The sequence below is a fragment of the Peromyscus californicus genome, unplaced genomic scaffold, assembly GCF_007827085.1.
Source record: "Peromyscus californicus insignis strain IS unplaced genomic scaffold, ASM782708v3 Scaffold_20__1_contigs__length_68692818, whole genome shotgun sequence".
Classification (NCBI taxonomy): Eukaryota; Metazoa; Chordata; class Mammalia; order Rodentia; family Cricetidae; genus Peromyscus; species Peromyscus californicus.
The window spans coordinates 46279753-46292898 of NW_026294503.1; the positions used below are offsets into that span (position 1 = coordinate 46279753).

Here is a 13146-nt window from a genome sequence, read left to right on the forward strand (position 1 = left end):
GGATGGCTGCATTGTACAGACTGTCATTAGTAGGAAACAAACACTCAATGAGATTGAGCATGTTGGCAGCCTACTATCAGGAATCAATTTTGAACCAGAAATTGTTCCAAAATTAAAAAATTAAAGAGAACTTCTGCTATACCTCATGTTTTTCACATTCCAAATTGTAGTTCACTACTCCAAGTCCGAACCAATTTTAAATGTAAATTATTGTGATCAATGTTCTCAATGTTCCAAAACTTAAAATAAGCTAGCCCTCTGTAAAAAGTCGACATTTGGACTTTTTCAGCACAGAGGTTTTATTGTTGTTACTGTTTTTTAATCACTCATCAGACAGGAAGGGGAAGAAACCTTCCTCAAATATTATCATATAAAGCTTCTTCATAATTCTCTTGAGTTAAAATCTTCAATCTGCTTTGTGTTATTATTTAAGCACATGTACAAACACCAGAGTGTTACAGTCTAAATTCTGTATTGAGGATAGAAATGCATTCTATCCACTTTCAAATATTTCTCAAAGTCGTGTTCCTAGGGCTTAATTACCACCAAGTGCAATGATTAAAGTAGGCCTACGACACAAAGAAAGAGTAATGAAATCGGAGAACATGGTGTCATTCAATGGTGCCCTCTCAATAAAGAGTAGAACAAAAGTACTCCAAAATGTGTTTGTTTAAAAGAACAGTTTACCTGGATTCACACGTATTACTGTGAATTCAGATTTGGTTCTATTTCTTTGCGTAATTTTTTTTTTCTTTTTCTTTCTTTCGAGACAAGGTCTCACTAGCCTTGGCTGGCCTGGAGCTACCCTCTAACTCAAGAGATTCACCTGCCTCTACCTCCCAGATGCTGGGATTAAAGATGTGTGTCACCCATACCCAGCATCTTATCTTTATTCAATCTAAGTTGAGGCTATGTTGGGTGGGCATGTGGCACAACTGGCAGAGTATTTGGCCTAGGAACCTCTGGATTCAGTCCCCAGCACTGAACTTCCATTTTTGCATATGGGATCATTTTAATTGAGTTTGTGTTATTTCTTTCTCCTCTGCATCCTTGTCAGCCACTGCAAATTAGGCTAACTACAGAGACTTCTAGATCCAGGAATACTCATGATATTAACATTCCTGTTATTGTGTTATTAAGAACATTATTATTAATCATATTATTAATTAACATAGAGTTGAAGTCATTTCAGAGTTCTCTTTTTCCACATAGCCAGTGTCCACTCAAATTTAAAATATTGCAGCCAGGCGGTGGTGGCGCAACACCACCATTAAGTGCCTTTAATCCCAGCACTCGGGAGGAAGAGCCAGGTGGATCTCTGTGAGTTCGAGGCCAGCCTGATCTATAGAGCAACAGCCAGGACAGGCACCAAAGTTACACAGAGAAACCTTGCCTCAAAAAGTAAATAAATAAATAAAATAAAATGTTGCCAACAGTTTGCTGTAAATGCTGCCATTGTTCAGATTAACTTTATATTTGATATAAGAATTCATTGGTTACTGAGCAGTGGTGGCACACACCTTTAATCCCAGCACTTGAGAGGCAGAGGCAGCCAGATCTCTGAGTTCAGGGCCAGCCATGGCTACACAGAGAAACCCTGTCTTGAAAAACAAACAAAAAACAAACAAAAAAAAGTGTTTTTAACTTTTTTTTTTTAATCGTCCCCTCTTCCTCCCTAAGAGGAATGAGGGAAAACAAAACCTCAGTATTCTTCCCTTGGAATGTCTGTTTCACCTAGAATTTTAGTAACAATTTGTTTATTTGGGGACCCTTCTTTACAAGATACAGTGGATCAAAGAACAGAAATATCTTAAGCTTTAGGATTAACAAGCTGTTTATCAGGGGAAAACCACTAAAATCCAGTCCTCAATTCTTTTTTTTTTTTTTCCTGATTTTTTGAGACAGGGTTTCTTTGTACAGTTTTGGTGCCTGTCCTGGATCTCGCTCTGTAGACCAGGCTAGCCTGGAACTCACAGAGATCCGCCCTGCTCTGAGTGCTGTGATTAAAGGTGTGCGCCATGGCTGCCTGGCCCAGTCTTCAATTCTTAGTCCTAACAATTATCTAATGGCAACCTGTGGACTTTTTGTTTTTGAGAAAGCAAAGATAAAAAAAAAAAAAAAAAAAAAAAAAAACAGGATTGCTGAAGGGTATGCACCAGGGTTCAAAGCCATGTCCCACAGGTACGCCACTAGCCCTACAAAATAGGAGTCTCTTCCATTGTTTTCATAAAGTCACTACAATAATTTTTTACAGTTCTATTTATTTAACACAAGTAAAAACTTGTAAACTTCTCCAGTTTACTGCTCATGTCTTAAAGCAGCACCTATTCACCCTCTTGAAATGCAACTTTGGCGTGAGTGTTTGTTTTATTCTTTGGAGGGGTGGGAGTGGGTTTCATCTTTAATCAGGGTCCTGCTATGTTTGGCCAGGCTGCTGAGGCCTCAACCTCCAGAGGAACTGGAAACTCAGGAACACGTTGCCCCACTGTTCCCACTTAATATTCCCTGCTAGCAGGTTGGTTCTTTTTTTTTTTTTTTTCCTCTGGGGAGGGGTATACTGGAACTTGCACTAAGCTTCCCACTAGAAGTCATTTTTAAAAGAATCCCTTCCTGGACAAGATTTGCAGCTCTCCTTTTGTCAGCTGAGGAGCCTCCCCTCCAATAGGTAGATTGCTAAACCGTTAGAAAGTAATCCTCAAAACAAATTTTGTACCATTCATCTGTCCTCTCCTCCCCCACCCCCCTCTCTTTGGTTTCTTGAGACAGGGTTTCTCTGTGTAGCCCTGGCTGTCCTGGAACTCACTCTGTAGACCAGGAAGGCCTCGAACTCACAAGAGATCCGCCTGCCTCTCTACCTGCTGGGATTAAAGGAGTGTGCCACCACCACCAAGCTCACCTGTACTCCGCTATACAGATAGTGGATTAGAAGGGCTGAAGCCCCTTCAAAACGGACCTCTTCCCGCATAATCAGCCTTGGACCCCAACTCTTCTTTGTTAATACTTGAAAGAGAAGCATCAGCTTTGCCCTTTGGTAGGATTTAAAATAAGGACTGGAGAAATTATAGCTCACCAGTTGAGAGCACTTGCTGTTCTTTCAGAGAACCTGGGTTTATTTCCCAGCACCCACATGGTAGTTCACAACTGTCTGTGACAACAGTTCCAAAGGACTGGACACCTATTCTGGCTTCACTAGAAGGCATGTGGTGCACTTGCTAAAGTGCAAGCAAAATACATAAGAACATCTTTCTAAAACAATTTTTAATCATATAAAGGGTCCTTCCTAGGTGGGAGTATCAGGGATGTGGTGAGGCTCCCTAAGTAAAGCCACTGCCTCCTGGTCAAAGGAACAGAACCTGAGTTCCTCCTGTCCCTGGAAGGACACTACATTCTAAACCACCCAAAACATTACATATTGGGGCTGGAGAGATTGCTCAGTGATTAAGAATATTTGCTGCGTGCCGGGTAGTGGTGGCGCACACCTTGAATCCCAGCACTCGGGGGGTAGAGGCGGGCGGATCTTTGTGAGTTTGAGGTCAGTCTGGTCTACATAGCAAGTTCTCAGTATGCAGAGCTACATGGTGAGATCCTGTCTCAAAAAATAAATATTCTTTAAAAAAAAAAAATCACATATTATTTATTGAGGCTCCCCCTAAAAAGTTAACCCAACTGGGCTGTCAATCACCTGGCCAGAAAACCACCTTTCAGAAAAGCTGATTCATCTAAAGACATGCAAAAGCAATTAGATAATTAACAAAGTAAAGCCCAGAAGTCCTTCCCTCCACACAGTCCTTCCCTCCACGGCTAAGCCTGTTTTTTCGGGGTTCTAATTACAAAATATAACTTCACCTTTCCCCCATCTCTTCCTTGGATATTAACTAAAGTCTTTAACAAGCTCGACCTGACGCTGAATTCTCACTTTTCCTGAAGATTCTCCCCCATTTCTACAACTCCTGCTTGTAAGCGTCCACTGCTGACCCTACTTCAGAAGCCATGACTTAACTATCTTCACCCCGCCTTCTCCCTGGCAGCTGCAGAGATTTACAGCTTGCCTGCACTCTGTTCTTTTTTCCCCAAATTCCCTTCAATCCTGTCCTAAAAATCTCTTATCAACGGGCCTAAAGCATCGAAAGGGAAAAACCAATTCCCGAGTAATACTGTTTCCCAGCAGCTGGTACACTATCTACTCACGGAATTCCTCGTACGCAGGCGAAATACTCTCTAGTTAGTCCTGCAAGCACGCTGGTCTTTGAAAAATCATTTTGCCACAGAGTCTGAAGTGACAGCGCTACAACTAACGCGGATATGAACGATTCCCAACACAACTGCATGCAATTAAAATCCCTCTAAGGTACAGTAGACATAATTTAAGTGATTAAGTAAGTAACCACTATAAGGTCGTACTTAAAACGAAATATGGGTCAAAGCGACTTAAACAAGACGCCAGTTTAAAGAAAAACAACCCCTCTGTAAATGCTTTGTCTCGTTTCGCGCATTATTTCCTGTGCTCAAATCCCCACAATCCTCCACATTTACTTCTCCCCAAAACACACCCCCCCCCCCGGAGACTTCACTGTGGGAAACCAGGCTCTCCCCTCTGCACTTCCACTCCTAAATTACCCAGAGGCCCTGATCCGCGGGTAACTTCTCAAAGCCCCTAGGGAGCGGACCACGAGGGCCGAGACCCGCTCCCCTCCGCCCCACGCCAGCTCGGGCCCAGCTTCGCCCTCTCCCCGTCGCCAACGGTCCGCGGGGCCCAGGGCTCACCTCTCCACCCACTCCCTCAGGAAACGCATTTCCTCGGTGTGCAGGACGCTCGGATCCTGCTTACACATCTTCACGAAGGCCCGAAGCTCGCTCACTTTGCGGGGATCCATGGTCGGGAGGCGGGAGGCGGGAGGAGGCGGCGGGCGGCGGTGGAGACCCGAGGCCAGGCCCGGGCGCGGCTCAACGTGACCGAGTAGAAGGGGGCGGCTGCCGCGAGGCAGAACAGACTAGAACCTCCCCGGCCGCTGGCTCCTCCCCCCCAACGGCCTCGTGACCCCGGTCCTTCGCTCGCTCATTCCCACTCCCTCTCTGCCTCTGGACTTGTGCACCGCCTAGAACCTTCTAGAAGGGTAGCTGTCCGTGCTATTGCCTGCGTCTAGACCCGAACATTCTTGCGCGTATTCTTCCCGCTGATCTAGCTCCGGGGGATAGATGAAGGACCTCGCGTGTGTGCTTTCGAGCGGGAGACAGGGAGGCACCTGGAATAGGATACTCTGAAGGTGGAAGGAAAGCCGAACGAGACGCCCTGTGGGGGTTGGGCGGGGAGCCTGGGGGGGGGGGGCCGGCGCGCCAAAACCCAGCCTGGTGACGTCACTGTTCTGCGCCGCCACGGAAAGAAAGCCCGCCAGCGGCGCCTCGGTACCGGAAGGGGCAGGGCGCTTGGCTGGTTTCCTGGCGACGCGGCTGGGCTGGCGGATTCTTTACCAGCTACTTGTACTTTCTCTTCCTGACGCGTGGGTGCTGGCCATGCCTTCCCTGCTCTCAACCCCCAAGCTGGTTCCCGTTATAGCAAGGCTCCGCGGCCTCTCAGGTTAGAGTCTTTCCCGCCAGTGTCCCCTCCAGGTCTTCCCTTGGAGAAGCCTAAAGCAGCCCAAAGAGCTACAAATTGATGATCTCTGGTTCTGGACCGGTCGGCTCCTGGGCCCCCACGGATTTTTCTTTCGACCGGCTGCTCTGGGAAAGTGGGCTTTAGGTTCTGATATTCTGGGAAGCCGAAATGACTGAAGAGAGGGGAACCCCGAGGGACTGTCCTCAAAGATACTCGAACTCGGAATTTGTATCTTTTATCTTCATACTTGGCTGAAGTGTTTCATGTCAAGTAGCGTTTGTTTCTTTTAGGGCAACGTAAAATCGTTCCGGTTTTCAAAGGTTTCATGGGCGTGCTAGCTCAAAAGGTAGAAGAAACACGTTTAGGAACAAATGTCTTGTGCAGTTCAGTTTACAAAGTAGTGGAGGTAAGGGAGACGTGGCTAAAAGTCTTATATGAACAGTCAGGCTGATAGCGCGGAGAACATGAACCCTCCGTGTACAGTATGGTGAGCAATTAATCTGATTAACATAAAATTTTATACTGAATAATGAGTCATCCACCTAGCAAAGGTATCTAATTGGGTTATATTTTAGATGAGTGTGCAAAATGTTAACCAAAAAATAGGGTATTTGACATCAAAAGTTGTCTTGGCACTTGTGTGTGATACTTGGGTTCGCTGAAAATGAATTTTTTATATCAGCTTTCTATTAAAAAATTGTCCATTGCACCGAGCTTGTTCTTTAAGCTTCGTAGTTGTTGTGCCTTTGATGGGAATGAATGAAAATAAATGTGTGATCAGTTATAATCACAGAGACCTGTGACTAGACTAGAACCAGCTTTTTGCTACTGATCTTTAATAACTTTCTTGAAGCTTTGTGTACATCCTGATTTGATCCAGCTTTAGGACTAGATCCTGACTAAAATACATAAAAATCTCGTAAATTTATTACCGTTTGCTTTTAAGCAAAGAAAGTTCAGCATCTTTTTTTTTTTTTTTTTTTTTTTTTTTTTGGTTTGAGACAGGGTTTCTCTGTGTAGCTTTGCGCCTTTCCTGGAACTCACTTGGTAGCCCAGGCTGGCCTCGAACTCACAGAGATCCGCCGGCCTCTGCCTCCCGAGTGCTGGGATTAAAGGCGTGTGCCACCACCGCCCAGCAAGTTCAGCATCTTATTAATTAATGTTTCATTGACTCTTCAGTTTACCGATGAGGAACCACAATTAAGGCCTAAACTACATGAAATCAAGCTCAAAAAGGAGAGATGAATTGGAGGACATATCATTACGGTTTGAGATGTTTGGTTTTGGTTCTGGAAATGAATTTTCTTTTTTCCAACTTTAATCCTGAATGGAGACCGGTTAATCTTACTAAATGACACATTTTATGTAGATAGCATTTAAAATACCCTAAGCTTTTATGATTTTATTTTCTGAAAATAACTTTGGATGCTAATTGTCCCCAGTTTCTCCTAAAGGATAAATTACCTTTCCTTTCCACTGAGAATCAGATGATACAAAAGTTCACATTTGCTATGGTAGTTATTTAAAAATAGTAGTTTTGCCCGGTGGTGGTGGTGGTGGTGGTGGTGGTGGTGGCGGTGGTGGCGGCAGCATCGGCGGCGGCTCACACCTTTGATCCCACACCTGGGAGGCAGAGTAAGGTGGATCTCTTGAGTTCAAGGCTGAGGACAGCCAGGGCTACACAAAGAAACCCATGTATTGAGAAACAAAAACTATATATGTGTGCAGTTAATATATATATAGTTATATATAATATATACACATATAGTAGTTTATAGTTGTTTCTGGCTTTCAATTTAGTATTTGAAAAAGGTGATAGGTTTTAGTGTTACTGGATGATTTCCTTGCACCCTTTAATATAGTAATTTACAAAAATTTGGGACTAGCAGCTTCAAAATGCCTAGAATTTATGATAATTACATTTCTAAAATACAAAAGAAAAACAGGATATATATGACCAGTAAATGTTATAAAGGAAGATTTTAATGACAGATTATTTAAGCACAAAAGTCATGCAACGAATTGTTTTCAGTTCTTAGTAAAGTCGAGCATCTCAGGCGGGGTGGTGGTGCACTCTTTTAGTCCCAGCACTGGAGGCAGAGGCAGGAGGATCTCTGTGAGTTCGAGGCCAGCCTGGTCTACAAAGTGAGTTCCAGGAAAGGCGCAAAGCTACACAGAGAAAACCTGTCTCGAGGGAAAAAAAAAAAGTTGAGCATCTCTTCATGTAGCATATCCAAAACTTAGCCTCTGGGCTCCTGTCTCACTTAAGACAGTTCCATTCTTCTGTTTCCTGTGTTCCAAAAACTGTTGGTCTCAACTCCTGTCATACCCTGTGAGCATATCCTGTTGGCTCTACCTTTTCAATGTATCCTAATGTTAACACTTTTACTCACACACCCCCCATTGCCACCACCTTGGACCAAACTATTATAATCCCTTAAATGGATTGTGGCAATATTTTAACTTCTTTTTCTACCTTTGCTTGTTTGAGTCTTTTGGCATCAACAGAGAAGTTCAATTTACATATGTTATCCCTCTCCTCAAAATCTTCTATGGCTTAGTTTCTCCCATGTAACAGTTAACATGCATGTGGTGACCTAGCAGCTCCTGAAGAAGTCTGCTTCCTTTCAGGGTTTTGGCTTCATCCATTTGCCATCCTTAGCCTGCGGCACTGATCTAGTGCTCCTCAAGTTCCTCTCGTGCAGCCTGCATCAGGAATGTGGCACCTTGCTTGTCCCAGTGTCTGGAAGTATCTCACCAAATACTCACATGGGAAAACTATAATCCTATACTCCGAAGTTTCTTTGCTCCATCTCTTGAAGTAAGCAACTAAAAAAGCTAGCAGATCCTGTTTGACTTATTATCTGTCTCCAGTTTGTAGACTCGGTGGCTAAGGTTTGCTTAGCACTGTGTACCTCAAATAGCTGACACTGCTTCGCAAGTAGAGGGCCCCCAATAGTAATGTTAAATGAATGAGAGAAGCAGTGTAATGAAGATGAAAGCATTGTAGAAAGCTAAGATGTAACAGTGTTACAGTAAAAGGTGATTTATTTTTAAAAGAAGCAAATTTAAATAAAATATTTAGCTCAAACCATTTGTTTGGTTTCTAATGTATTTGTAACTCACCATTTTTTCTCCCAACATGATCCTTAAATGAAATGACTATAAATATTTTACAGTAATGCATTTGTAGCTCCTACATACAGACACGATAAAACTAAAAAGTTTCATATCTGGAGAGAGTGCCTGGTGGCCTGCAGCTCATGATATGGCAAGGTTGTTCCAAGGAATCTTGGGGAATACTCACTTTTTTTTAAAGTTGTGGTATAATGCACATTAAATTTAGTTTACCATATTAGACATTTTTTTAAATGTGCAGTTCATTGGTATTAGTATATTCACATTATTGGGAAGTGGCTTTTCAGAATGTTTTATTTTGCAGGCCTGAAACTCTATACACACAAAACAGCCTCTTTTCCACTTCCTGTCTCAATTAGACTGCTTTAGATACTGTCTTAACATTAATCACTCAGTATTTGTCTGAGTGACTGGCTTATTTCACTTAGCATCTTAAGATTTTAGTATTCTATTTTGGTATTCTTTAGCTCATCTATGTTGTAGCAAATGACAAGATTTTTCAGTTAAAACTGCCCTCAGCAAACAACTAAGCAGGCAGTATGCCAGGCCTTTTTTTCCTCCTCTCTCGTGTGTGTGTGTGTGTGTGTGTGTGTGTGTGTGTGTGTGTGTGTGTGTGTGTGTATATGTGTGTGTGTGTGTGCGTGCGCGCGCGCGTGCACGCGCAGGCTCACAAGTGTGACTACTCATCAATTTTTGTTAATGTCCTGGGCTCTTGATGATCGTTTGGGTTGCTTCTACCTCTTGGATACTGTGAATTAGAACTACTGTGAACATCTTTGTGCAAATATGTCTAGTTACTTCAACCTTCAAATACTTGTTATAGTCTGAACCTGTGTTTCTTAATAGATTTTTATCTCCTAATGCTGTGTGCATTTACCAGGAATTTGTGATGATATTAATTAAAGAAATTAAATAGGTCATAAACTTCACCAGAAAAAAAAATTCTATGCTCAAACCACTCAAAAGTAAAACATTAAAAAAAAACTTTGCAGTTTTCTATGGTTTTAAAATCACTATTACACAAATTCACCTTTTTCTGACCTAACCTATTCACACAACTACTGACCAAATGTCCACAATCTTGTTTTAAAAAAAAAAAAATTTTTTTAAGCCATGCACAGTAGTGCACACCTTCAATCTCAGCAACTGAGGCAAAGATAGGCAAGTCTCTGTGAGTTTGAGGCCAGCCTAGAGTACATAGTTGAGACCCCATCTCAAAAACACATACACACACACACACACACACACACACACACACACACACACACACACAACCCACATAGTATTAACAGATGTTATCTCTAAAACTCTGAATAAAGGCTGGGCGGTGGTAGTGCACGCCTTTAATCCTAGCACTCAGGAGGCAGAGGTAGGCAGATCTCTGTGAGTTAGAGGATAACCTGGGCTACAGAGTGAGTTCCAGGAAAGGCGCAAAGCTACACAGAGAAACCCTGTCTCAAAAAACAACAACAAAAAAAAAAAGCTCTGATTAACCAAGACACACAGAAGAGTGGCGTTCAGATGCTCTATGATCATCATGTGTCTAAAGAGTGAATTAGCGATTCCTTTTATTTGACCTCTTCTTCTGCCCCTCTTTGTGCTTTTTTTTCCTCCTACCACCTTCTTTGAATCCTGCTGAGAAAATGGAAGGATCCTTCTTGCTGGTGACCCAAGGTGTACCTTGTTCATTGTTGTCCACGAGAGTATATGGAGATATATTTGGGGGGCTGTGGGAATTTGGTGAATAATTGTTGAATGACTGTCTTCTCCAGTTCCATTTTTCTGCAAAGCCCTCTTCTTCTGCCACACTGTTTACAAGAAAGGATTTCAACTCGTCATCTTCAGCTTCTATATCTTGATGGTACTCAAAAATTTTCTTTGAGTTGATTCTTCTTCCATTAACAGTTTTGCCTGAAGGGGTAATAGGTATGTAATTGCCCATCTCGGTATCATCAAATGCCAGGGAAGAGAATGAAGTAAGACCCTCATGCCCCAGTGAAACGTAAGACATATATCCTGTGTCATAAGGAGAAAGCCTAGTAAACACTGGGTGGTCACAGGAATGGGAGAAAAGGGATCCTGTGCCTCTGTTTCTGCTTCTGTTGGAGCTTCTTGAACTGCTCAAAAGGTCCTCCAGTGAGTCTTCAAAGAAGTGAAATGAAAATGGGTCCCTTTCACCAAAAATTTCTTTAAAGACATCATCTGCCTTACGGAATGTGAAACCATACTCACATTCGTCATCAAGATGACTTCCACCTCCGCCGTTTAATCCCTCCTTGCCATATTTATCATAAACGTTCCGTTTTTCACTATTTGATAATACTTCATATGCCTCGGCGACTTCTTTGAATTTTCGCTCTGCTTCCTCTTTATTCTCTGGATTTTTATCAGGATGCCATTTAAGTGCCACTTTTCGGTAAGCTCTTTTTATGTCCTCTGGTGAAGCGTATCTCTGCACTCCTAGAACTTCATAGTAGTCCACCATGGTTTGACAGAGTATTGGGAACAAACACCTTTGATAGTGAGCACTGTTTTCCTTGCAGCTCAGGCTCCGCTGCTGCTGCTGGTGGTAGAAGTGACTGCAAACAGGCACATTTTTACATTGAAGGTAGTGCTAGTGCTGTGGGTCACTGCTGACATCTGATTATGTGGTCAGCAGGGGGGCAGCACATGTCAGAGCTGCATTGTGGTGTCATACTGAGGTAGAGTAGGGATTGGCTCTTCCAAATGCAACTTCCCCAGAGTCATTCTGTGCTCAGCCGCCTCTGCTATTTCTCCCATATCTTCCTGGAAGCTTTGGGTAGTGCCTCAGTGCGATCCGGGCTAATAGCCACAGCATCCCTCCTGTGTATTCTGACTTCCAGATTACTGGCCCTTAATTATTGCACAGTTCTGGATTTTGCTGGTTCATTGGTTGGTTGTTTTGTTTTGTTTTTTTCCGAGACAGGGTTTCTTTGTGTAGCCCTGGCTATCCTGGAACTCATTTCCTCTGTAGACCAGGCTGGCCTCGAACTTAGAGATCTACCTGCTACTGCCTCCCGAGTGCTGGGATGAAAGGCATGTGATACCACAACCCAGCTTCTATGTTTTGATTTAGAAAAATAAAGACTTAGAAGACTTTGGGTGGAGGGACACTCAAGCAATTGAGAAATTTATTCTAAAGACATGCATTCAATAGAAGATATAAATAATTTAATTGTAATAAAAACTATGATGGAAGATACACCAAATAGATACACTGGTTGTGTAAGAGGCACCCTGGGCTATGGTCTCAGAGAAGACTTGCTGGAATTAGCCTTCCATTGAAGCTTTCTGCCAGCAGTGAGTCTTAGTATAAAAACACGAGTAAAAATCTCGAAGCCCATGCTATGTAATGTGACTGTTTGCCAGAAGAAAAAAGAAAAGTGAATAAAACTTGTGGAAGCTGTGCGTTTATGTATTCAGTATATAATGGCTACTTTGTGCCAGGTAGTTTTAGCTTCTGCTGATAGCCATATTGAACAAAAGTAGTAATTTTCAATTGTAATGAGATGCAGAATGGGTAAGGTAGTTCATGCCAGTAAACCCAATGTAGAAGGCTGAGATACGGCGACTAAGGAGAGTTCCAGGCCAGCCTAAGTTACAGAGGAAACTAAGTAACAAGATTTTACAGAATGTCAAAAAAAAAAAAAAAAAAAAAAAAAAGCCAGGCAGTGGTGGCACACTCCTTTAATCCCAGCACTCAGGAGGTAGAGCCTGGCAGATCTCTGAGTTCGAGGCCAGCCTGGTCTCCAAAGCAAGTTCCAGGAAAGGCGCAAAGCTACACAGAGAAACCCTGTCTCGAAAAACAAAAAACAAACAAACAAACAAAAAAAGATTATACAGAATGTATAAAATAACTGGCCATGCTCCGGTGGTGCACACCTTTAATCCCAGCTCTCGGGAGGCAGAGGCAGCAGGATCTCTGTGAGTTTGAGGTCAGTCTAGTCTACATAATGAGGTCCAGGACAACCAGGGCTATGTAAAGAGACCATGTCTCAAAACAACAACAAAAATGCATAAAACAGCTTGAGAAAATGTGATATGTTCTCAAAAACAAATGAGAAGAATGTGATGAACAGGGCAGAGGGCTATTTCACATTGTTTATTAGAAACTTGTAGGGAGATGGCCTTAGAGTTTTGTCTGTTTGACAGTCCTGGGGATTGACCCAGAGCCCAGCATGTGAATGTTAAGTACTATACCTCTGAGTTATAGCCCAGCCTCAGACTTCTTTTGTTTGTCTGTCTTGGCTTCTGTTTGTTTTTTTCGAGACAGGGTTTCTCTGTGTGACCCTGGCTGTACTGGAATTCACTCTGTAGGCCAGGCTGGCCTCGAACTCAGAGATCTGCCTGCCTCTGTCTCCCTAGTGCTGGGATTAACAGCCTCCACCACCCAG

The 13146-nt window shown here is 42.9% G+C and overlaps 3 protein-coding genes across 5 annotated transcripts in view; 1 reads left to right on the plus strand and 2 right to left on the minus strand.

The window, feature by feature from the left end:
- Positions 1-5290, minus strand: part of St13 (ST13 Hsp70 interacting protein) — a 37470-nt gene extending 32180 nt beyond the window's left edge. The window contains exon 1 of the mRNA XM_052748398.1: positions 4765-5290. Coding sequence (XP_052604358.1) covers positions 4765-4874 — 110 coding nt within the window. The 5' untranslated portion in view covers positions 4875-5290. The remainder of the gene's footprint in view (positions 1-4764) is intronic.
- Positions 5291-5341: 51 nt separating this feature from the next.
- The window catches only part of Xpnpep3 (X-prolyl aminopeptidase 3), a 55794-nt gene continuing 47989 nt past the window's right edge, over positions 5342-13146 (plus strand). Inside the window, exon 1 of one of the 3 annotated variants that reach the window (XM_052748403.1) lies at positions 5342-5575. In XM_052748403.1, the coding sequence (XP_052604363.1) occupies positions 5512-5575 (64 nt within the window). In that variant the 5' untranslated portion in view covers positions 5342-5511. Of the gene's footprint in view, positions 5576-7772; positions 8415-13146 lie in introns of those variants that run through there. The other 2 variants (XM_052748399.1, XM_052748401.1) reach the window with 2 other exon arrangements.
- On the minus strand, positions 8422-12395 carry Dnajb7 (DnaJ heat shock protein family (Hsp40) member B7). Its single transcript, XM_052748404.1, has one exon. It carries the CDS (start codon positions 11214-11216, stop codon positions 10287-10289), a length of 930 nt encoding a protein of 309 aa, XP_052604364.1. The 5' UTR covers positions 11217-12395; the 3' UTR covers positions 8422-10286.